The sequence below is a fragment of the Nomascus leucogenys genome, chromosome 8 (assembly GCF_006542625.1).
Source record: "Nomascus leucogenys isolate Asia chromosome 8, Asia_NLE_v1, whole genome shotgun sequence".
Classification (NCBI taxonomy): Eukaryota; Metazoa; Chordata; class Mammalia; order Primates; family Hylobatidae; genus Nomascus; species Nomascus leucogenys.
This window is the reverse complement of record NC_044388.1, coordinates 110,725,534-110,751,816: the sequence shown is the minus strand read 5'-3', so window position 1 is coordinate 110,751,816 and position 26,283 is coordinate 110,725,534. Positions and strand designations below refer to the sequence as shown.

Here is a 26,283-nt window from a genome sequence, read left to right as displayed (position 1 = left end):
CCTTGGGACCTCTGCACGTCCCAACCCAACACTTTGGGACCTGCAGAAGGGACTCCGTAGACAGCCCTGCTTAAATACTGCCCAAGCAACCTCCAGCTTCATCTGCCATGAATGGGGCAATTGGCTTATATGGACCCACTCTACTCTGTAAGCTAATTCACAGAAGGCTCTGGAAGAGCAAGTGAAGCACTTTGGAAAACTTAGAAAAAACATGGACTTAAAAAAAAAAATCCCGCATACTATTCGGAAATTTACCCTAGATTATGTGTTGGTTTTTTTGCTTGTTTTGTTTTGCTTGAGACAGTCTCACTCACTCTGTTGCCCAGGCTGGAGTGCAATGGCACGATCTCGGCTCACTGCTTCACTGTGTCATGGTAACCTCGCTTACCTGGCATCTGGTTAAAAGCCGGAAACAGACATGGAAACCAATTGATCTGTAGATAAGGGCCCTGCTCAGGGCTGGGGTCCCTGCTGAGAGAGGTACAGAGAGCCTGCTATGCAGAAACTGCTGGAAGGCCAAGCCATTTCTTTCTTTTCCTTCTTTTTTTTTTTTTTGACATAGTCTCACTCTCACCCAGGCTGGAGTGCAGTGGCGTAATCTCAGCTCACTGCAACCTCCGCCTCCCGGGTTCAAGTGATTCTCCTGCCTCAGCCTCCCCAGTAGCTGGGATTACAGGCGTGCACCACCACGCCCAGCTAATTTTTGTATTTTTGGTAGAGATGGGGTTTCACTATGTTGGCCAGGCTGGTCTCAAACTCCTGACCTTAAGTGATCCGCCTGCCTCAGCCTCCCAAAGTGCTGGGATTACAGGGTGAGCCACTGCGCCCAGCTGATCCTAGATTATTTATCCAATAATTAGCCTGTATTCCTGAGATACTGTAATATTTCTGGCCACAAGATAATCCAGCAGAGAAGGACAAAGTCCAGTGAGTGTGTGGTGCCCACACCCCAGAATTGGGTGACACAGAGAAGCTTAAACAAAGTGGCTGAAGATCTCCTTGGAAAGCAGGAGCGCTTACTTCCCCAGTGTGCCCCTCAGCGTGTCACACACCCAGAGTCCACGTGGTCCTTGGCAATCAGCTGTCTAAGCCCTTCCCTGGACTAGCCCTCCCAGGCTCTCTAGGTCACAAATTCTAAACCTGGGGTCATGGGGCAGAAAAGGGTGCAACTTCTGGGCCAAGATCCAAGTGAGCATTCCGTGGCTAATTCCAAAAGAGACGCTCTCCCAAAAGCTTAGGAACGCTCCTCCGGACGCCTGGAGAAACGAAACCGCTGCAGTCCTTTGCGAGGACAGGCCGTCCGAGATGATGAGTTCCACACTCTTGAGGCTGGGGATCCACAGCCCAGGGCCACTCTGGTACCCAGAGGTGGGCTGTTTAAGAGAGTGTGGGCTGCCAGGGGTCCCAGGCCACCTCACCTCACCTCCACCGAGCTGCAAGGCAGGGACTTGGTGCCTCGGAGGTATTTCTTGAAATAACTCATTCTCAAAACCATTCTTGAAAAGAACTGCCCAGATTCTCTCAGAGACAAACTCTTCAAGGTCACATGGATGTAAAGGAGGGCTGGGCAATGGCTGGGGATGAGTGTACAGAGAGCAAGTCTGTGGAAGCAGAAACAGCCCCTCAAAAGAGGGTGTCCTTCAGGGGCCCCGTGGGGACACGATCATCAGAAACACCATGGAGCGTTCAAAGACTGCCCTGATCGTGGGTTCAATGCCGGGGACACTCCAGGTCCACCAAAGAGATGCCGCGCTGTCTTCTAATAATTATGGAGCATCTCATAAACTGAACTCACCTGCCCTACATCCCCCATCCCTTTCTTATCCGAATCAGAAAGAGGAGCAAGGCGATGAGGTTCTCCATCACCAGCTCATTAATCACGTCCAGATAAGCCCAGAGGGTTTAATTAACTGTGACAGGTGCCGCCCCACGACTGGGTGACAGGGACAACTTGGATGCTGCATCTTAGAGCTAATGCTGCTTCCCACTCCGGGTATATAATTAAAAGCAGAGACCTGGCATTTGGCAATTGATTCTCATTAAAAGCCTCTCATGCTCTTGCTAGGACTCACGACATTTGATTCATCGTCTCTTAATGTCACTGCCTCCAGCTAAGCTTCTGCCTGGAAGTGCTTCCTTTCCCACGACCCCGAGGTTTCTCTCAACCTCATCCCTCAGGACCCATCCGACTCCTTCTGCCCTTAGAGTCCTGGCGGCCCAGCTACGACCAGAGACACAGCTGATACAAGGTCAAGGGCACCGGGCCACACCCACCCACCCACCCACATCCAGCAGAGAAGGACGGTGACAAAGCCCAGTCCAGTCCAGAAGGACAAAATCCCACTGTTGCAACTGCATTTTCTTTTCTTTTTTTTTTTTTTTTTTTTTGAGACGGAGTCTTGCTCTGTTGCCCAGGCTGGAGTGCAGTAGCACGATCTCGGCTCACTGCAAGCTCCGCCTCCCGGGTTCACGCCATTCTCCTGCCTCAGCCTCTCCGAGTAGCTGGGACTACAGGCGCCTGCCACCACGCCCGGCTAATTTTTTTTTTTTTGTATTTTTAGTAGAGACAGGGTTTCACCATGGTCTCGATCCCCTGACCTTGTGATCTGCCCGCCTCGGCCTCCCAAAGTGCTGGGATTGCAGGCTTGAGCCACCGTGCCCGGCCGCAACTGCATTTTCACTACAGTGAAACGAAACCAGGCTGGTGAGAGGGGCTTCCGGGAAAACGGAGCCTGTTTCTGCTGCCACACAGGCTTGAGCGCTGCTCCTGGCTGGAGGCCACAGGGCCAATGGGACCCACCACCCCAAACAGAAGGGTGTGGCACTTACCAGGGTACAGCTGCTTGGTGGGTGCGCTGAGCTGCGCGTCTTTGGTGACTCTGTAAGCGACATCCGGGCCTTTGGAAGATCGCCGCGTGGCACAAAAGCCTGTTGTCTTTGTTATTCCATCAGGCAAGTTGTGAAAATCTAGAACCTTCAGGAGATCTGCTGGCTGAGCTGAAATGACAGAGGAGGAGCGGAGTTAGCCACGAAGAGGAAAGGAGCGCCAGGGAGCACCCAGAAGCTGGGATGATGGGAAGCACCCCCACCCCAACCGCTGTGAATCCTGGGCACTCAGAAGAGCCCCAGGACCAGCTTAGAGCCGCGTGCTGGGCGAGGCAGGGCACCACGCTGTGGAGGAGGGTCCCATCCCTGTCCCCACCAGCAGCCACACACCAGGGGCAGACCCCGGCTAGCTTGGCTCTGACGACGCCCGCCTTCCTCACTGTGCTCTTGTGGCTCCTGAGGCTGGCAGGGGCCACATACCCAGCCTCCCAGACACCTCTTCTCATTGGCCACGTAAGGAGAGCAGCCCAGGCAGATGCTGGAAGGCCACAGAAGGCCCACTGCGGAACTGACCGCCTTATGGGGTGCCGTGCAGTGACACAGGAGAACCGGTGGGTCACAACATCTGCCCTGCAGCCCTGAGAACCTTCACCCCGCCTGAGGCCCCTCCGGAGGTCATGGGGATGTCACTGGCCTAGTTTATCCCCCCTTGTTATCCACCTGGACTGTCTGTCGCCTTCCCATGACTGTTTACGGCGGGTGTGCAGTTTCCATTGCCCCGGAAGACCCCTGCCCATATCATCAGACCATGCAGAACCAAGAACAAGGGAGGGGCAGCCCCCGCATCCCTTCCAGAAGTTTCCCAACCCTCAATCCAGGGGCTCTCAGGGAAGGGCAGGGGATAAGCTGACCTCTGGCCAGCTGAAGCCGTGATCATTACCAGGGAGCTCAATGGTCACCCTCCAACACAAAAGATGGCCCCATCTGCCAGAGCCTCCTTCCCCCACACCACGAGGACCCCAGACCTGCATCCACCACAAGGTGCGAATCCAGGTACCTGCCCGGAACAAGGTCAGTTTTATGAGGAAAGCACTGCTCCTGTGCCCACGAGCAAGAGGCTCCCTGGGAGTCCCAGCAGAGAAAATAAATGCGAAGTTGGCATCGCAGCGACAGAACGGTGTGTGCTGGGGCGGCCTGGGAGTTGGAGGAACCCAGTGCCAGCAACTGCCCTGCCCAGTAGATGTGGATGGCGTTGGCCGTGCTCCCTCTGCTGGCCAATCAGAGCATGACACCGCCCTGTCCCAGATGGTCAGCTCAGGGATGGACCTGAGACCAGCCAGGACAAGGAAGCTCCGTCCTGGGGCTTTTCTCCTTTGAGAAAGAGGAATCATCTCTGCTCTGCTGGCTCCAAACACAGAACAGGAACCTGCAGCTGCTAGCAACTGTCTCCTGAGCGGGTGGAGAGTGCTTGCCTGAGGATGCAGAGACAGACTCTAGCCACACTGTTTGGGTAGCTGGATCAAGCTGTGCCTGACAGAAACTGGTGTATCCATCTTTATGCTAATGCCAGTTGGAGTTAGATCCCAACATCTGCTACTAAACAGTGCCCATCTCTGGGTGCAGCGGCGTGGGCCTCCTTAGCTATCAGTTCCCGGCTCCCTGGCCCTCCTCCCCAGGGAGGAACGATGACAAGCCTGCGACGAGCTCAAGAGGAAAGTCCCACTTTTTTCCCAAGGGCGGAAGGTTTGGAGGTGAGACAGGATGGCCATGCAGGTTTCCTCTCTGCTAGTTTTCAAGGCCTCCTGCAGCCAGTGGCCCCTGCAGCCTCAGCACTGACATGGGAGGAGGTGGCCGCCAGAGACAACAGCGCAGTGTCACTGCTTGTCCCAACAGGCCCTCAGCAAGAGAAGCACCCAGACGGAGGCCTCTGTCTCCCCAGCACTCCCTGTCCCTCCAGGGGACTCAGCATGGGCACTGTGCTTGGTGCACAGGCCACCAGGAGGTACAGACAGGGCCCTGTGCCACCCCCACCCCCACCATGACCAGCTGACAGTGCAGGGAAGACAGCAGCCTGGGCAGGGCTCTGAAGGAGACTAGGGTGGAGGGAAATCAAAGCTCCACTTCTCATTCACGAAGCACCTCCCCGTCCACAGTTCTCTGGAAGGCTCTGCAGTTCCCACGTCCTAGGGTTCTGAAGTTCCTGCCTCTGACGGTGTCATTTCTGCAGCTTGGCTTTGCCGCAGTCCTCTGCCAATTAAATCAAGAAGCCAGAAACATGGAGAAGCTGAGGATTTCCCACCGCGGCGTGGGAACAGTTACAAAGGGGAGGGGCGGCACAGGGACCCAGAACACCCCGCATCCAGGCCTCTCATGGCCTCTCTGATTTCCTGGGTGGCTTTCGGCTGCCAAGCAGGGCACAGCCCACCCAGCTCTGTCCCTCTCTCGGGCATGTATGGCACCTCCCACCTGGCCCCAGCAAAGAAGGCTTTGGTGGGCTTTTGCCTTTGACTGGAGAAGCAACGCTGAGTGCAGGTGCCTGGAGAGGCTGCACCGCACAGCCCTGGGCCTGGATGCAGCCCGTGGGAAGAGACGACATGCCAGCTGCCGGCCCACCTGCTGAAGATGACAGTGCCGAGCCCTGGGTCATCCCTAAGACTCAATTCCAGCACTGGCAGCGGCCAGGGCAGGGGAGCAAGGATCCCGGCCGGGGCTTCCTGGACTCACACCATAACAAGCCCGTGATGCTCTTCCCAGACGCAGGCTCGCAAGCCTGTTTTCTCCATTGCTGAAGGCAAGAGCTGTTTTCCAGCAGGCTTGGTGGACATGTTCGCAGATCTCTGTTGCAACAAGTTTAAGAGGCCACCAGACCTTTCCCAGGCCCAGTGCCACCCCTCCTGCTGGCCAGGGGCTTCCCATGCCAGAGCAGAGGAAAACATTAAGTACTTTTTAAAAAAGAAAAGGTTGGGGAGAGCCCAGAAGGAGCCTGGCAGCACAGCCTTTCAGGAGCTTTTCTTCCAGTCTCCATCAGGATGAAAACGCCACTTGGACACAGCACGAGCTTTGGGGACAGGGGGACATGGGTTTGAAGCCAGTGGCACCTCCCCCCCCACCAGAGGGTGGATCCCAGTGGGTCAAGGCCAGTGAGAGAAGCTGCAGAATCAACAGTGGCCACCGCACACTGGCCCGTGCACTTCCCGGTTCAGCAAACAAGAGCCCTTCTCTTTTGCCCTTTTCTCCTAGACAGCCAGGCAGGGGCCCATCACCAGCAGTTCCCATAGGACCCACCGAGCAGCCCAGGTGCTCAGTGAAGACGGAGAGGGCATCACGCATGTGGTCTCCACACCCAGCCTGGCGCTCACTCTTTAATGAAGGACCATGCGGATGTGCCCAGAGCTTCCTGAGACTGACCATTTGATGCACAGAGGGCCAGCTCTGAAAGCTTCATGAAACAAAAACTTTGTTGCTTCCATGGAACCCTCGCCATGACCAGATCACCTATGGGATCAGTCCATCACATGGTGTATGGATGGATGGATGGATGGATGGATGGATGGATGGAGTCCCAGAGAATAGCAGGCGTCCTGTTGTGCCTTGGCCACCCAAGCTCCAGCCCCACCTCCTCCAGGCACCGTCCTGCTCTGCAGTCTGGGGAGCTAAAAATTACACTTCCCAGGTGCCTTTGCATAAGGATGCAGGGTGCAAATTAGAGTCTACCAATCAGAGAGACTCATGGAGTTGGGACAGTGAGAGGGAGGTGGCAGCCTCCTCCGCCCTGGCACAGCCAGCAGGGCCATATCCCCAGACACAGCATATGGAGGTGATCCTGGTGTCCAGACCCCCATGCATGCCACAGCCTGGGACCAGCTTCAGGGCACCAGGTGGCATTGGTGGCAGCAACTTCCTGCAGTCTGGGTGGCAGCCTCGCTATGGTGGTGCAACCCCAAATGGGATAGTGGAGTGGGGCCTCCTGACCCCCCCACGCCAGGTCTCCCGGAAACTGTATCCACCTGACTCCCTGCATTCAATCCCTTTCCCCAACGTGGCTTGCTCCCATCAGCTGTGTGCACTGAAACCAGGAGCCTCCCTGGAGCCACCTATGGGACATGGGCCCAGCAAAAGGCCAGTGGCATCAGAGTCTTTAAACTACAAGAGGCGTTTACCCCCAGCACCTAGGGGTCAGGCATCCTGCACAGCCTTGCTTGCCCAAGGAATACCTCTTGCCCTTCCCTGAGTTGACCAGAGTTAGAGAAGTTGGCCTCTGCATCCCCTGCACTGCTACAAGTAGAAGTATTTGTCATTGGCATCCCAGAGGCCCATTTTTATGAGGATGTAACCAGGCATCATGTCCCCAGACCTATAAAGGAATAGGTCAGTTTTAAGCAAGAAGGGAGGTGACTGAAAAGAATTTGATGGCCAGGCACGGTGGCTCAGGACTGGAATCCCAGCACTTTGGGAGGCCGAGGCAGGCGGATGGCTTGAGCTCAGGAGTTGGAGACCAACCTGGGCAACATGGTAAAACCCCGTCTCTACATAAATACAAAAATTAGCTGGGCTTGGTGGCATGCACCTGTGGTCCCAGCTACTGAGGGGCTGAGGTGTGAGGCTCGTTTGACCCTGGGTGGTGGAGGTTGCAGTAAGCCAAGATCGCATCACTGCACTCCAGCTTAGGTGACAGAGCATAACCTGGTCTCAAAAAAAAGGAAGAGGAAGAAGAAGAAAAAGGAGAAGGAGAAGGAGGAAGGAAGAAGGAGAGTAATTTGGAAATGAGTGTTTGAGTTCTGCATGGGTGCCATGCACCACAAAAGGCAGCACAAAGACCCTGATAAGAAATACAAGCAAGACTGCAGCACTGGCACATAGGAGGAGCTCAACACAGACATGTAGGATGGATGGATGAATGGATGGATGATGGATGAATGAATGGTTGATGTATGGATGGATGGTGGATGGATGGATGGGTGGGTGGATGGATGGATGGGTGGGTGGATGGATGGATGATGGACAATGGATGGATGATGGTGGATGGATGGTGGATGGATGGATGGATGGATGGATGAATGGATGGATGAATGGTGGATGGATGGATGGGTGGGTGGATGGATGGATGATGGAAGATGGATGGATGACGGTGGATAGATGGTGGATGGATGGATGGGTGGGTGGATGGATGGATGATGGAAGATGGATGGATGATGGTGGATAGATGGTGGATGGATGGATGGATGAATGAATGGATGGATGGATGGTGGATGGATGGATGGATGAATGGATGGATGGATGGTGGATGGATGGGTGGGTGGATGGATGGATGATGGATGATGGATGATGGATGGATTGTGGATGGATGGATGAATGCATGGATGGTGGATGGATGGATGATGGATGCAAGAATGGATGGATGGTGGATGGATGGATGATGGATGATGGATGGATGGATGGTGGATGGATGGATGGAATGATGGATGGATGGATGGAGGATGGATGGATGAATGGGAGGATGATGGATGGATGAATGGATGGATGGATGGATGAATGGATGGATGGTGGATGGATGGATGGATGGTGGATGGATGGGTGGGTGGATGGATGGATGATGGATGATGGATGGATGGTGGATGGATGGATGAATGCATGGATGGTGGATAGATGGATGATGGATGCAAGAATGGATGGATGGTGGATGGATGGATGATGGATGGATGGATGGATGATGGATGGATGAATGGAATGATGGATGGATGGATGGAGGATGGATGGATGAATGGAAGGATGATGGATGGATGGATGGATGAATGGGTGGATAGAGGATGGATGGATGAATGAGAGGATGATGGATGGATGGATGAATGGATGGATGGATGAATGGATGGATGGTGGATGGATAGATGGATGATGGATGGATGGATGGATGATGGATGGATGAATGGATGGATAGATGCATGCATGGATGGATGATGGATGGATGAATGGAAGGATGATGGATGGATGAATGAATGGATGGATAGATGCATGCATGGATGGATGATGGATGGATGAATGGAATGATGGATGGATGGATGGATAGATGGAGGATGGATGGATGGATGAATGGAAGATGATGGATGGATGGATGAATGGGTGGATGGAGGATGGATGGATGAATGAGAGGATGGATGGATGGATGGTGGATGGATAGATGGATGATGGATGGATGGATGGATGGATGATGGATGGATGAATGGATGGATAGATGCATGCATGGATGGATGATGGATGGATGAATGGAAGGATGATGGATGGATGGATGAATGAATGAATGGATGGATGGATGGACGGATGAATGGGAGGATGATGAATGGATGAATGGATGGATGGATGAATGGATGGATGGTGGATGGATAGATGGTGGATGGATGGATGGATGGTGGATGGATGGATGGATGGACGGATGGATGGTGGATGAATGGATGAATGGATGCTGGATGAATGGATGAATGGATGGCTCAATCAATCAGTGAACAAATGAGCAGGTGAATGGTGAAAATCAGGAGGTATAGGGCAATTTTACAATTGCTGCACTAAGTTGTCAGCCTTTCCACCAGCCAATAACAATGTCTCCACTAAACATGCTAGGATAACTTTCTCTGTCCCCAACAGGCATTTCCATGATCACCCATGGAGGTCAGCTTCTCTGCTCCTCCAGAGCTGACCCAGAATAACCGCATTCCATGTCACTCTAGGGCCTGCCACCCTCTCATCACACAGCTGCAGGACATGAGATGCTGAAACATCATGCAAGGACCGCAGTGCTCAGCACACCCAGGTGCTCCTGGCCTGGACCAGCAGTGGACTAATGTGGCCCAGAACAAAGAACCAGAGATGAGGGACTGAAACCGAGCTGGTGAGGCATGAGGATGGAGCCCTGGGCTCCCCTTAAGGCCTGAGGCTCACAGACCTGCTAAGAAGGATGAATGCCGGCAGCCAGGTGGCCGAAGGTACAGCGGGGCAGCATCACAGCACCCAACCCAGCAACACTCTGCTTTCCCCCCGAGACCTGGGGGGCTGCTGGACATCTGTACAGGGCTCCGGCACCTATGGGAGCTGATGGAATGAGATGGCTGCTTTTAGTGGGAACTTAAATCAGTTCCTGGCCGTCCACTGGTGCCCAAGCACTCCTCCGAGCCCTCAGAAGCAAGAAGGGGCAACTTTGGCCCGGTCACAGCCTGCCCTGCTGGAGAGCATCTCTCAGGCTCAGCAGCCCCTCCCCTTGGAAGTAGAGCCCCTCGTGAAAGAACGCTTCTCCACCAACAGAAACGCTGCGGAAGTCTGCCACTTTTGGGAAGGAGAGCGGAGGTCTGGGGCCACCCTCTTGAGTGACACAGATGTGTCCTCAGAATGGAATCCAGATCCCAAGCCCGGACGCTCCATGGCACCACCATCCTGCCAGCCTCGAGGAAGGGAGACGCTCAGGGGCACCCTGCCAAGTGCTGACCTCAGAGCCTCATCTCCCCAGTGGGGAAGCAGGCTTCAGAACAAAAGAGAATCGGCCAGAAAAGCCCACCGGGTGCTGGCACCCCAGGAAAGGGGGTGCGATGAGCTGCTCCCAGGGCACAAGCACCCACCCCCAGGTGGGGTGGGCCCTGATGGAGAGGGAGTATCAAAGGGCGGCAGAAACAGAGCCCTCAAGTGCAGGGCAGGGCTGGGGCCTGCGCAGGAGCCCACACACATTGGGCACTCGGCCGTGTCTGCTGAATGACTGAGCGAGCGGGCCCACAGCTTCTACACACAACAGCCTGGGAGAGGGTATAAGAGGATGCAAAGAGACAGACTCTGGCCACACTGAGTAGCTGGATCAAGCTGTGCCTAAACATCTACAGAAACTGGTGTATCCATCTTTATGCTAATGCCAATTGGAGTTAGATCCCAACATCTGCTACTAAACAGTGCCCATCTCTGGGTGCAGCGGCGTGGGCCTCCTTAGCTATCAGTTCCCCGCTCCCTGGCCCTCCTCCCCAGGGAGGAATGGTGATCAGCCTGCGACGGGCTCAAGAGGAAGGTCCCACTTTTTTCCGAAGGGCGGAAGGTTTGGAGGTGAGACAGGATGGCCACGCAGGTTTCCTCTCTGCCGGTTTTCGAAGACTCCTGCAGCCAGGGACACCTGGAGCCTCAGCACTGCCACGGGAGGAGGTGACCCCTGACCACCTTACAGCTGTTCTACTTTCCTAAATAAAAGCCCACTTCATCCCGGCGTGCCACTCTGCTGTCACTGTCTCACGGCGGCCCTCATAGAGCAAGAGCAAGCTGTGAACAGAGGGGAGGGTGCCTCCCCTGCCCAGGAAGGAGGCTGGGTCTGAGGCCGTGGGATGGCACACTCCTGCGAGGGCTGCTGAGGTCTGCACTGGATCTTTTTCCTTAATTCCTTTTTCTCCCCCTAAACAAGCTCAATATCTCTTTTTTTTTTTTTTTTTTTGAGACGGAGTCTCACTGTCGCCCAGGCTGGAGTGCAGTGGCGTGATCTCGGCTCACTGCAGGCTCCGTCCCCTGGGGTTCATGCCATTCTCCTGCCTCAGCCTCCCGCATAGCTGGGACTACAGGCACCCGCTCCCACGCCCGGCTAATTTTTAGTATTTTTAGTAGAGACGGGGTTTCACCGTGTTAACCAGGATGGTCTCAATCTCCTGACCTCGTGATCTGCCCGCCTCGGCCTCCCAAAGTGCTGGGATTACAGGCGTGAGCCACCGCGCTCGGCTACAAGCTCAATATCTTTAAGCACTGGCTATGGGTAGGCTGTCTTTGAAGCCCAGGCTGTCTGTCCCCACCAGATGATGTGCTGGCCGCAGTCCCCGCTCCCAAAGGCTGGGCATTTGCGATCCATCAGAGCCTGCTCCTTTTTGCCAACAAATGCACAGGGGTGCTCCCCCGGCCCCAGAACCACAACACACCAGCAGGTTCCACCTGGTCACTCGTGGTCACTTGGGGGGTGACTTTTCCTCAGGTCCCCCATCCCGGTTCCCCTCTGAGCCAGAGCAGTGCCCACTGCTACTTTCCAGTCAAGGAGTGCCCCTCAGTGCTGACTCACCCACCTGCCTGACCTCCGGGATTCCTGCGCCCTTCCTGGGGCAGCAGGCTTTCCCCCAATCCCACCAGGCAGTGTGGTAGGATTCTAGTATCATCTTTATCTCCTTATCTCATTAGAAGGTTATTTCCAACTCTGTCCCCGGCACCGGGCTGGCTCCATCGGTCCTGGGGTCGGGGTCTCTGGGGAAGTGTGCTGGCCCAGCCTGATCTCTCTGCCCCGTGTTCACCCGCACAGTCCCCTCCCCATGCCCGCTGTGGTGGCTAAAGGAAGCCGCAGCTCTCGAGTGACACAGGTACAGTGCTCCGCTCAGGACCCGGCCTCCAGGCAGCACGGCTGGGGGAAGGCGAGGTGCTCGGCCGGGTCCCCGGCACCCAGCAGAATGGTGCTGTCGGCTCTGTGGACACCCAGTCCAGCCCCCAGCCCAAACAGGGCAGCATTTCTGCCTGGCCCTTAAAGCTCCCTGCCTGTCCTCCAGAGGTCACCGCCGAACACTCAGCACCACGGTCCCAGACACTGAGCCCAGGCCACGTCCTGCCAAATGTCTGTGGCCTGCACAGCCAAGGGACCAGGATGGACTTGATAGAATGAGCTGGAGATCAGGGGATCAGGAGAGGCAGCTGTGGGGACAGACAGAGAGCAAGAGAGAGAGAGAGAGGGAGGGAGAGATGGGGAGAGAGAGGGAGCGAGACAGAGAGCTGCACAGACAAAAAGAGAGAGGGAGAGACAGAGAGAGAAAGAGAGGAAGAGCGAGGGAGAGAGGGAGGTTTCTGCAGGCCCCAAAGTCAATATCCTTATCTTCAAGCGAAAACTTGAGAGTCTCTAAATAACCCCAAGCTTGAGGTCTTCACAATTCTCGGGCTAGAACTCTAATTTTAGAGCCAGGAGTCGTAAACAGCAGCTGGGCTAAGAGCCTTCATTGGGAAAGAGGAATCGAGGTGCGGGGCAGGCAAGCACGGTCACTCGCAGGCTGGTGCCGTGCTGGGGCTGCAAGGGAGCCACCCTCAGTGCCCAGTCCACCCCAGTTCCAAGCACTGTTCCACTCTGGAGCCGATGACAGGCTCCTGAAACCACAGGCACACGCTGGCCTCTCCAGACACAGCTGGCAGCCTCCATTCCGGTCCCGCCCATGGCCCCATCACTAGAACCATATCACTGCTACGTGCATTCCATGGGTAGCGTGTGTCTCCTCCACGGGCTGTGAACTGCAGGCGGGCAGGGGCCCCGCACAGCCTGGCACCCGCAGATGCTCACGGAAATTGTTCACGAAGCCATCAATTTGCTGTGTTTGCAAAGGGCACTACAGAGCCGGGGAAGGGGGGCTGTTCCTCCTAGTTCCCTTCCTTTATTTCCTGGAAGCCAGAGAGCCACAGTTCTTGAAGGGCCAGGCTGAGGGCCGAGCCATCGAGCCACGAGGCAGGGTCTGGCCCAGGGCTGAGGGCCCCCCACCCCAGCCCTCCCTGCAAGGCAGGCGGCCTCATCAGTGGGGTCAACCCAGCAGGTCGAAAAACAGAGGCGCTCTGGAGGCTCCGACTGAAATTCTTCCTCAATGACTAAACCAGGCAGCAAAGCGAAGGGGCAGGGGTGGAAAATGCACAGAGGGCCTGGGGCTGCAGCGCAGGCCAAGGACAACATCCTGGGAGGATGGCAGATGGCCCGGCCTCTCCCACTGCCCCCCGAGGCTGCAGTGCCAGGCGGAGACCTGGAGACCTGAGCCCAAACTCCCAGCCTGTCCCTGCGCTCACTGCCACATCATGAAAGCAGGTCCCATGCACCCACCTAAAAGCTCCCATCGAAGTCCAACTCCTCTGCCTGATGTCAAAGTCCCACCCCTCTGCTCCTGTGGGATTTGCCCAGGAGACCCTGGCTGTCACGGGTCCATCTCCTCACCAGTGTCACCGTCCTGCAGGACCCCATCATGGTGCATTAGAACAGCGCCCCCTGGGGTTGTGCAGTGCACAGCATGACCACCCTCCCCAAGCCCCCGGGGCCCCACCTCAAGGCCTGTTGCACTTCAGGACCTCACCGGGCATGGCACAGCAGAGAGCAGCAGTTTGGAACTGACCAGGGCTAGTCAGGATGCCAACTCCACCCTCCACAGCGGGGACCATGGTCGGTGTCCTCAGCCATGGGTCATGGAGGAACAGGTACGGGTGTGCCGGGCAGGGAGCTCGCACCTGGAAGGGGCCTGCTGTCCCCACCCCTCCATGCCACCAACCTTTGCAAAAATGACTCTGCCCACCTGCCCAGCTTGTCTGTCCCCAGAGCCTTCAGGACTGAGCTAAGTCCATATCCAGACACCTGTGCACCAACCCGCAGTGTTTCACAGGGTGAGAAAATGGGCTGTAGCCGGGCCTGGAGGCTCTATGTGAACCCTCGCCTGGGTGGCTGCCCTGAATGGGCTCTGAGGTGCCCAGAGGCACTGCGCTTGTTCATGGCTCTCAGCTCATCATTCCTTGCTGAAGAATGAAGGGCCTGTCCAAAGGGCCTCCGGGGTAGTTCTTCCTGAAGAAGACAGTGTCACTGCTGTCACTGCATTGGTTATTATGAGATTCTCTGTGGGCAGGATCTGTGGCTCATCTGTGTCTGACACTAGACCTCCCTCCCCACAGGCACAGGCCCGCCTGACCCGGCACCACCCCACTCCCGGGGTGGACTGACTTGGATCCCAAATCCCCCATGTACAAGCCCCATGGTACTGGACAAAGTGGGTCCCATCCCGGAGGCTGCCTGTCATTATCTGTAAGAGGGACACACTGGCAGTGGGGCCTCGAAAGGGGAGTGGGGGGCAGAAGCCTGAGATCTGACCACCGGAGAGTACTGGGGCACCTCTGCAGTGCCCCCTAATCAGCCCCGCAGTGCCCCCTAACCAGCCCCACAGTGCCCCCTAACCAGCCCCATAGTGCAGGGGACAGATCAGGAAGGGACTGCGGGGTGGTAGGTTAGGGCCTCCTAGACTCAAGGAGGTCCAGAGAGCGAAAGGAAGAAAAGGATGATCAGTCTCCCAGCGCTGATGGCAGGGTATCGCTTTAAGGGTGTCAAGTAGTGAAGAGGAAGCTCCAAATGAACTGAGAATTGATGAGAACTGAAGGCCTGAAAGGCATCTCGGATAACAGAGGGCAGAGACCACGTGACCCCAACACAGAGCCACTGAACGGGACTTGACCCAGCAAGCCCTGGAGCCTCGCCCTGCACAGATCTAACGCCTGCCCCCCAGCAAGGGGCAACACCAACCAGCCTGATCTCTGCTCCCTCTTCCCAGGCTCTGCCTTGGCAAAAAGCAGACACTTCGGGGGCCATCCAGTTCCAACGGCATTTAGCTCCAGCCCCTTCACCCAGGGCCCGGCCCACCCATCCCTCCAGCAAGAGCCAGTTTCTTTTTGTCTGCACGGCACTTCTCTTTGTCCTGGTGGATCACTTGGGCTGTCATCCTGGGTGGTCCAGCTGCCCAGCCACAGGGCAGGAAATGGGGGTCTCTGTCACTCACTGCAGGAGTGCACATCAGTTCAGGGATGACAGCAGCCAGGATGAAAACAGGCTCTGAAGAGACCACGGGGGAGCAGCAGGTGGTGAGAAGCAGGTGCTTGCCCTGCAGGGATGCAGACAGCTTCCCGGGGCTGGCACCAGCCAACACACCTGCCGATGGGACCCTGAGTCAGGGACACACACCAGGGCGGCAGGCCACTGCAATGAGTCTGTCATTGGGGGACTGGACCCTGGGCACCATCCATGCACCCGAGCACCCTGGGGGAGGGGCGGCTGAGGACTGTGCACCTGTTATGCGCTCTGTGCCCAGCTGCCACACTTCCCTTATTCATCAACTCGGCCCACAGCATTGGCCCCTTCACTGGTACATGAGGAAACTCAGCATGAGAGAGGTAGGGCAAGCTGCCCACGGTCTCAGAGCCACTGACCACCAGAGATACAGACCACCTGAGTTTCAGACAGCATCCATTTGGGTCCAAAATCTTCTTTCCTCTGCACCATGGGGCTGCAAGCTGGGAGAATGCCTCCAAGACTCCCGCAGATACCCTGCTGCGGAGGGAGTGACCCTGGGGAGAGCACTGGGGTGGTGATGAGGGCAGAGCGAGGCTCTCTCCGAGGAAGAGCGGAATCGTTCTTCACAGGATTTTCAGGACCATGGGAGGCCTTGCATGGAGAGGAGGCCCTCCATATCCAAGCTATGGGGCAACAGAGAATCTTGAGACCCCCAGCAGTGGAACAAGGGCCAGGCAAAAGATGCCCCTCCCGCGGAACCATGCCATGGGGCGTTCCAGGCAGCTGTGGAGAAAGCAGCCTATTCACGGTCCTCCCGCATCCACTGTCTCAACCACACACTGCAGATGGGCACTCACTCAAGGAAGGACACACAGACACATGGAGAGATGAAGGAGGAACAGGGAGTAAGATAACCAGACTGAAAAAGGATGGAAGGATAGATATAGACAGATGGCTCACTACAGGATGGAAAAGGGTGCTTGAAGAATGGCCCCAGGGATGGCTGGATGAAGGGTGGCTGCACCAGGGAGTGATGGGGGAAGGAATGTCATCACCCCGAAGATCCCGTTGATAAACCTCACCCTCCTATCATTTCAGCATCAGGGGCAAGAGCTTGGCTCCATGAACCTGAGCATTTGCACAAGGCCTCTCTCTACTGGATGCACTGGATTCCTGCCTGTGTGGGCAGATTCGGGACTTAGAAGGCACTGAGAAAGCTCTCCTGCTGTCCTGAAATGCTCAGTGGAACCCAGCACAAGGATGTACCTGAGAACCAAGGGCAGCTCCACCGCCCTGAGCCTTTTCCCCAGCAGGAAAGGAGGTATAATACCAGGGCCTGCCTTCCCTGAGAAGCCATGACTGGTAGCTGAGATCTGGATAATAAGGCTGGACTTTCAAGCTTCCCACTCTCAAGTAAGTTATTCTGAATATTCAAGGTAGCATCCAGCAGAGACACTGTTCCTTCATGAAGCTCAAGGAAGATGAGAGGCCCCGCCACCAATCATGACGGGATGGACCACCGCTTCCTGGTGTCCCTGCCTCTTCTGTGTCCCCCCAGCAAACCACAACCAGAACACTCCATTGCCTCCCCCAGCCCAGGACTGGCAGCAGGTGCTCCAAGGGACTTGCTATTTCCCAGATCGTGAGCTCCTTTAGGGAAGGGACAAGTCTTGCCCTTAATCCACAGAGGAGAAGAGAGCTTAGCTCAGAGCAGATGCTTGGCACAGTGCTCAAAGGAAGGAAGAAGGAGGAAGCCAGCTAATGAGCAAACAAAGGAACAAATAACCAAAGGAACCAATCAACAGATGATCAAACCAACCAGTGAACAAATGCAGGAATGACCCAATCAAGGAGCAAATGAAGGAACAAATGAACAAACGAACTAAGAGACAATAAGTGAACAATGAAGCACCACCCCCACCAGCAAATAAAGGAGGGACTAAATGAACAAATCAACCAATGAACAAACAAAGGAACTGTGCATTTGTGGCTCCATGACGAATGCCAGTGGAAGAAGGAGCCTTTCGAGAGCAGCAATTTTGCAGGATCTCATTGCGGATATGCACATGCATTGACCTGCCATTCAACCCCCTTTAGGGCTGAATCCTACAGAAAGGCTTGCTGTGAGCCAGGACATCCAATGCTTGCTCACAGCAGTAAAGAACTGAAAACAAAGCACATGCCCATCAATGAGGAACTGGTTAAATCAACCAAGCTGCATTTGCCAAATACGCTGCAGAGGCCAGACAGGAAGGGGTTCATGCAGATGGCCTGAGATGGAGAGATGGCCCAACATGTCCTTAAGCCATGGAAATCCTTATAAAGCACAATCCCTTTTATGTTAAAATAAGTAAAACATGGCAATGTCATCTGATAAAACATCATGCAAATACACACACCAGTAAGTCCAGAACAATACCAATCAAAGAGTTGAGGGGTTACTTCTGGAAAGGGGCTGAGGTTTGGTGGAGCAGTGAAGGAGAAGGTCTGCTTATCATTCTCTACATCCCTCTACTTCATAAAAATTGTGTAAATACTTAGCCACATAAAACTGGCATAATTTTGTTAACAAAAAAAATGCCAAAACAAAATTTTTAAAGTGTGGAAGTTTCAAAATGGCCACAAAGTATCTAACGTAACAGCCCATCAAGGGGTGGTGTCTATGTCCCCTTCCCTTAAATCAAAGTGGGCTTTGTGGCCACCTGACAGATAGATCGTGATGGAAGCATCACTGCGGGCTCACAGGTCTAGGCTTTAAGAAACTGGGAGACTCTACTCCCATGTCTCTTGGAATGCTCCTTCTTAGGACCAAGACACCATGCTGTGGGGAAGCTCAAGCAGCCCCTTGGAGGGCTGCATGTGACGAGAACCCCAGGCCCTCAGCCAACAGCCAGGATCAACACCACACATGTGGAAAAGCCATCTAGAAATGGATCTCCCAGCCTCAGACAAGCCACTCAACCTGAAGTCATGTGGAGCACACAAAGGGTCCCCAACAAACCGTGCTCAAAACGCAGATTCACACACAAAATAAGAGGATGCTATTAAGACACCAGGTTTTGGAGTGATTGTTCTGCAGCAATAGAGAACCACAACAACAACAACGAAAAAGAACAGGCAATAAACAACATGATGTGTATAACAGAAATACACAGGAGATGTTCTTGCAACTCGAAAAAGGGGGGAACAAATAAATAACGTTCGATGTTACTAGTAGCTAAATACAAATTAAATCAAGAGGCCTTTGTCTCCCATCAAACTGGCACAAATTTTTTTTTAAGTGACCAATTTTTGGCAAGCATGCAAATTCCCATTCAGTACCCACAGGAGTCTAAATTGACACCTCTCAGGAAATAGTTTGACACTTAGTACTGAAAGTCTGAGGGACATTCATTCTCTTCATGCTCCTATGGGAGTTTAACACTGAATTTGAGATGAATACAAATGCTTAATCAAAATGCTCACCCAACAATTACATGCAATACTGAAAAAACATAGAAAGAAAGCAGATGTCCCAACTGGAGAGGACTGAACATATCACGGTACACTCTGTACAACCAACAGAACACCATAGCCATTCATCCGTGTCTTAATGTTACATTAATATTTATTATCATTTATTTCATTTATTAATAATTATTAGTATTAATAATAATGGAATATTGAAACGTGAGGAAATGCTCATGGCATTTGTGGCTTAAGTCAGCTTCATGGAGGTATAATTTATATGCAGTAAAATTCATTCTTTTTCTTTTTTTTGAGATGGAGTCTCACTCTGTTACCCAGGCTGGAGTGCAGTGGCGCCATCTTGGCTCACTGCAACCTCCACCTCCCAGGTTCAAGAGATTCTCCTGCCTCAGCTTCCCAAATAGCTGGATTACGCACGCCACTATACCCAGCTAACTTTTGTATTTTTCGTAGAGTCAGGGTTTTGCCATGTTGGCCAGGCTGGTCTCAAACTCCTGACCTCAGGTGATCCACCCACCTCAGCCTTCCAAAGTGCTGGGATTACAGGCGTGAGTCATCACACCCGGCCAAATTCATTCTTTGTAAGTGTGCAGTTGAATGAATTTGGACAAATGGATAGTGCTGTACCCTCCACACCCCCATCCGCCACACACACACACACACACACACACACGCACACTATCAAGATACAGAACATGTCCGTCACCCCCAGGAGTTCCCTCATGTCTCTCTCCTCACTCATCTTTTTTTCTATCCCTGCAGTTCTGCCTTTTCTCAAATGTCATACAAATGGAACCATGTCCCCTGCATCTTTCGTGTCTGCTTCTCTCGCTTAGCGCAGTGCTTTCGTGCCACCCTGTTCGGGTACTCATGCCTTCTGTTGCCGAGCAGTATTCCCGCTTGTTTGTCCCCGTACCAGGTGGGCACTTGGGCTGCTCCCTGCTTGAGGCTATTGCAATAACACAGCACATGAGTGCTCATATACATGTCTCTGTATGGACACGTTTCATTGCTCTTGGATGAATGCCTGTACATGGAATTGCTGTGTCCTGTGGTAAAGGAAGGACTAATCTTATAAAACACACCCAAACTGTTTTCCAAAGTGGTTGCACCCCTTTGCATCCCCACCAAGAATGGGTGATAATTTTTCCACATCCTCACACTTTTGCAGTATGTCCTTATGGTTTTAATTTGTATTTCTCCAATGACTAACCCTGACAAACATCTTTTCAGATGCATGTTGGCACGCCTCTGTCTTCTTTTGTGGAACATTTGTTTGAATCTTCTGCCCAGTTTTAAGTGGGGTCATTTGCCTCCATGCTGTGGAGTTGTGACCATGTTTTATGCATTGTAGATGTAAGTTCTTTATCAGATATGTGTTTTGCAAACATTTTGTTCCAATATTACTACCTTTCCATTTTCCAACAGTGTCTTTTGAAAAGTATAAGGTGTTGTTTTAATAAAGTCTGATTTATCAGCTTTTTTTTTTTTTTTTATTATACTTTAGGGTTTTAGGGTACATGTGCACAATGTGCAGGTTTGTTACATATGTATCCATGTGCCATGTTGATTTCCTGCACCCATTAACTCGTCATTTAGCATTAGGTGTATCTCCTAATGCTGTCCCTCCCCCCTCCCCACACCCCACAACAGTCCCTGGAGTGTGATGTTCCCCTTCCTGTGTCCATGAGTTCTCATTGTTCAATTCCCACCTATGAGAGAGAACATGCGGTGTTTGGTTTTTTGTCCTTGCGATAGTTTACTGAGAATGATGTTTTCCAGTTTCATCCATGTCCCTACAAAGGACACGAACTCATCATTTTTTATGGCTGCATAGTATTCCATGGTGTATATGTGCCACATTTTCTTAATCTGCACAGCAAAAGAAACTATCATCAGAATGAACAGGCAACCTACAGAATGGGAGAAAATTTTTGCAACCTACTCATCTGACAAAGGGCTAATATCCAGAATCTACAATGAACTCAAACAAATTTACAAGAAAAAAACAAACAACCCCATCAAAAAGTGGGCAGAGGACATGAACAGACACTTCTCAAAAGAAGACATTTATGCAGCCAGAAAACACATGAAGAAATGCTCATCATCACTGGCCATCAGAGAAATGCAAATCAAAACCACAGTGAGATACCATCTCACACCAGTTAGAATGGCCATCATTAAAAAATCAGGAAACAACAGGTGCTGGAGAGGATGTGGAGAAATAGGAACACTTTTACACTGTTGGTGGGACTGTAAACTAGTTCAACCATTGTGGAAGTCAGTGTGGCGATTCCTCAGGGATCTCGAACTAGAAATACCATTTGACCCAGCCATCCCATTACTGGGTATATACCCAAAGGACTATAAATCATGCTGCTATAAAGACACATGCACACGTATGTTTATTGCGGCACTATTCACAATAGCAAAGAGTTGGAACCAACCCAAATGTCCAACAACGATAGACTGGATTATCAGCTTTTTAATCTGTTAATGGCTCATACTTTTGTTTCCTATCTAAGAAATCTTTGCCTAACCCAAGGTGAAAAAACTCAAGATTTTCTTTTTTGTCTTATGTTTTATAAAAGTTTTAAATCTTACATTTAAATCTATGACCCATCTTAATTTTTGTATATCATTTGAGGTAAGGGTCATGGCTTATTCTATTGCTAATAGGTATCCAGTTGTTTCAGTGTGTCTTAGCACTTTTTTTTTTTTTTTTTGAGACAGAGTCTCGCTATATTGCCCAGGCTGGAGTGCAGTGGCATGATCTCAGCTCACTGCAGCATCTTAGCACTTTTATGGAAAACCAAATGATTATTTAAGTGTGAGTCTATTTCTGGACTTGATTCTATTCCATCGGTCTATATGTCTTTCTGTCAACACTACACTGTCTTCATCACTATAGCTTTAGAGTAAGTCTCAAAATCACAAAGCATAAGCCCTCCGGTGTTCTTCTTTTTCAAAATTGTTTTGGTTATATTAGGTCCTTTGCATTCCCATATAAATTTCAGAATCATCTTATCAATCTCTATTTTTTTTAATTTTCTTTTATTTATTTATTTATTTATTTTTATTTTTTTGAGACAGAGTCTCGGTCTGTCGCCCAGGCTGGAGTGCAGTGGCATGATCTCGGCTCACTGCAAGCTCAGCCTCCCGGGTTCATGCCATTCTCCTGCCTCAGCCTCCCGAGTAGCTGGGACAACAGGCACCTGCCACCTTGCCCGGCTAAGTTTTTTGTATTTTTAGTAGAGTCGGGGTTTCACCATATTAGCCAGGATGGTCTCGATCTCCTGACCTCGTGATCCGCCCACCTCGGCCTCCCAAAGTGCTGGGATTACAGGTGTGAGCCACCGCGCCCAGCCTATTTTTTTTATTATTATTATTATACTTTAAGTTCTAGGGTACATGTGCACAACATGCGGGTTTGTTACATATGTATACATGTGCCATGTTGGTGTGCTGCACCCATTAACTCATCATTTACATTGGGTATATCTCCTAATGCTATCCCTCCCCCTCCCCCCACCCCACAAGAGGCCCCAGTGTGTGATGTTCCCCTTCCTGTGTCCAAGTGTTCTGATTGTTCAGTTCCCACCTATGACTGAGAACATGCGGTGTTTGTTTTTTTGTTCTTGCAATAGTTTGCTGAGATGATGGTTTCCAGCTTCATCCATGTCCCTACAAAGGACATGAACTCATCATTTTTTATGGCTGCATAGTATTCCATGGTGTATATGTGCCACATTTTCTTAATCCAGTCTATCATTGTTGAACATTTGGGTTGGTTCCAAGTCTTTGCTATTGTGAATAGTGCCACAATAAACATACATGTGCATGTGTCTTTATAGCAGCATGATTTATATTCCTTTGGGTATATACCCAGTAATGGGATGGCTGGGTCAAATGGTATTTCTAGTTCTAGATCCCTGAGGAATCGCCACACTGACTTCCACAATGGTTGAACTAGTTTACAGTCCCACCAACAGTGTAAAAGTGTTCCTATTTCTCCACATCCTCTCCAGCACCTGTTGTTTCCTGACTTTTTAATGATCGCCATTCTAACTGGTGTGAGATGATATCTCATTGTGGTTTTGATTTGCATTTCTGATGACCAGTGATGATAAGCATTTCTTCATGTGTCTGTTGGCTGCATAAATGTGACACGGATACACCATGGAATACTATAGTGTATATACTTCTGTTTATATCCTTCACCCACTTTTTGATGGGGTTGTTTGTTTTATTCTTGTAAATTTGTTTGAGTTATTTGTAGACTCTGGATATTAGCCCTTTGTCAGATGAGTAGATTGCAAAAATTTTCTCCCATTCTGTAGGTTGCCTGTTCACTCTGATGGTAGTTTCTTTTACTGTGCAGAAGCTCTTTAGTTTAATTAGATCCCATTTGTCAATTTTGGCTTTTGTTGCCATTGCTTTTGGTGTTTTAGACATGAAGTCCTTGCCCATGCCTATGCCCTGAATGGTACTGCCTAGGTTTTCTTCTAGGGTTTTTATGGTTTTAGGCCTAACATTTAAGTCTTTAATCCATCTTGAATTAATTTTTGTATAAGGTGTAAGGAAGGGATCCAGTTTCAGCTTTCTACATATGGCTAGCCAGTTTTCCCCGCACAATTTGTTAAATAGGGAATCCTTTCCCCATTTCTTGTTTTTGTCAGGTTTGTCAAAGATCAGATAGTTGTAGATGTGTTGTATTATTTCTGAGGGCTCTGTTCTGTTCCATTGGTGTATATCTCTGTTTTGGTACCAGTACCATGCTGTTTTGATTACTGTAGCCTTGTAGTGTAGTTTGAAGTCAGGTCGCATGATGCCTCCGGCTTTGTTCTTTTGGATTAGGAATCAATCTCTATTTTTAAAAAGCCGGCTGGGATTTTAATTGACATTGAATTGAATCAAGGTGTAATAATATCTTAACAATATTAAGTCTTCTGGTCCATGAGAATGGTATATCTTTGCACTTAAATCTTAAGATCTTCATTGATTTCTCTGAGCAATATTTTGTAATCATCAGTGAATAGGTCATGCATATTTTCATTAGATATATCTCTAAGTATTTTATATTTTTAATGTTATTGTAACAGCTTTTTAAATTCCTATTTCTAACTTTTCCTTGCTAGTATCTAGAAATACAATGAATTTTTGTAAATTGACTTTGTATTCTGTTGCCATACTAAACTTTCTAGTTCTAGAAGTTATTTTGTAGATTCTTTAGAATTTTTTTCACATAGTCACTAATGTGGTCTGCAAATAAAGACAGTTTTACTTCATCCTTTCCAATCAGTATGCCTTTTATTTTATTTTCTTACCTTATTTCACCAGCTAGGATCTCTATACAGTGTTAATAGGTGTGATAAGAGCAGACATCCCTGCCTTGTTCCCAATCTTAGGGTGAAAGCATTTAGTATGTGGATTTTACATGAATGTCCTTTATCAAATTGAGGGGTTTCTCTTTTATTCCTAATTTATTGAGATTTGCTCATCATGTTTTAAGTTTAAAACTACTACAAAGTAGTATGTAATCCCAATTTTGTAAATACAGGCGTGGAACAAATAGTAGAAAATAAACACATCAAAATGTTCCTTTAGTAATGTGTTTGGTTATACTTAATAGAAACCAATTTTATTATCAGCATCATAATCATCGCCATCACCATCATAATGGTTTAAACAAATAAGACATTATGACTCATTTTCATCTTCTTTTTTATACTTTTTGATAGCTTTTAACTCTTCTATCGTGGACACATATTGCTTTTATAACAAATGAATGGAATAATAAATGCCAATTGGCATCTAGCAGGAAATCGCATTACATAATTAAATACACAGATATTTAACATCTTCTCTCCATATCTAACTGAAGCTGCAAGACAGTCATGGATCTTTGGCCTTTGCCTTGATAATGGGCAATTTTTAACTGGCCTTTATAAAACAAAACTGCATTTGCACTTCTCAGGAATGTCTCCAATTCCCAGGAGTGTGACATTTGAAGTGGCCCTCCCGCCCACACCACGTGTCCTCACAGGGCCCTTGGTCAGGCCCAAGTGCAGCTTGCACTTGCCCTTTCAGACAAAACTGTGGAATGTGGACAAAAGACAAACGCGCCTGTCGGCTCATTGTTCTTCCCCAGCCCTGGCATCGGACAGCACTTGCCTTTACGTTTTCATTACAACAGGCAGATTTAGAAATACAAGGAAATTGGCCCCGGGAGATGGTTTAGCACCTATTAAATGCTGCCAAACAGAGAATGTGATAGAGGAAGCTAAAAGGAATACACTTCCAGTTACAAACGAAAGCCCCTCTCTGTCCACTCAACCCTTCACGCACTCGTCCAGATGTGCGGTTCCTCACACCCATCCAAGGGGAGCCACTTTAGAGCTGCGGGTGGGCCCAGTGGGGTTCCTCTCTGGCTCTGTTGACTTGGCTCTGAAATTATTTTATTCAGTTCTTTGATGCAAGTAAAGGAACATCGCGGTGGGTCACTCTGACCTCTGGGAGGAATATTTTACATGACTTCCCCCAGGACCAGAGGCATTTTTCAATTACGAGAGCTTTGCGAGTTTTCAAAACACTAGAAATGGACTCAAAACCAGCTACGTGGGCCCTGAATGAACACGTAACTGTACTGTGTGAGATACCAGAGACGCAACAAAGGACGCACCACACACTGGTGCACTGGGGGCAGGACTTGGGGCAGGACTTGGAGCCGACGTTCCCCTGTGAGTCTGCACACCCAGTGGGTTAATGGAGCCAAGTTTCAAGGTCCCCTCCGGGGTGGGCAGCTGGGGGCTCTCCAGGTGTCTCATGCGCAAACTCAGACAGCTCCGTCAGCCCTCCCGGAAGTGGGTGAAGCACAAGTGTGTGGGGCCACACGGAGCTCATTTTCACACTGAAAAATCCATCTGCAAGAATCCAACCTGCTGCCCCAGATGACTGAGTCAGGCTGCGGCCCCAAAGCTGCAGCAGGCCCTGCCTTCACATCTCCCCACAGCAGCCCAGGCCCGTCCCTCTACCAGCCACCTCCAGACATCAACCCCACCCCGGCCTCGCGGCGCTCCAGTGTGGAAGGCAGGCCCAGGTCCATGCATTCAGTGCGGCCACCAGGTGGGGAGAAGACCTGCGAGTCAGCAGAACCCCCACATGGACAGCGCTGTCCACTCCTTCGCCGCGGTGGGGACTCGGCGAGCACACAGTCCATCACTGTCCACTCCATCGCCGTGGCGGGGACTCAGCACACAAGTGGCCAGAGAAAGGGAGGGAAGGAGGGGAAAGTAATGAGCATCTCGTGAATGTGTGCTGGGTTCTAGAAGATTCCATTTTCTGACTCAATGGGAGGAGAGGTCTAAAGCTCTGCGTGCATGTGAGTTTCCACTCTTAAGAGTAATTCAGCTTCTTGGGACAGCCTGTGGAGTAGG

General features: G+C 51.1%; 1 protein-coding gene across 2 annotated transcripts in view; it reads right to left on the bottom strand.

Moving 5' to 3' along the window:
* COL5A1 (collagen type V alpha 1 chain) overlaps positions 1–26,283 on the bottom strand; it is a 207,332-nt gene that overhangs the window by 152,450 nt on the left and 28,599 nt on the right. For both annotated transcript variants that reach the window (XM_030818145.1, XM_030818146.1), the window contains exon 2: positions 2,830–2,997. In XM_030818145.1, the coding sequence (XP_030674005.1) occupies positions 2,830–2,997 (168 nt within the window). The remainder of the gene's footprint in view (positions 1–2,829; positions 2,998–26,283) is intronic.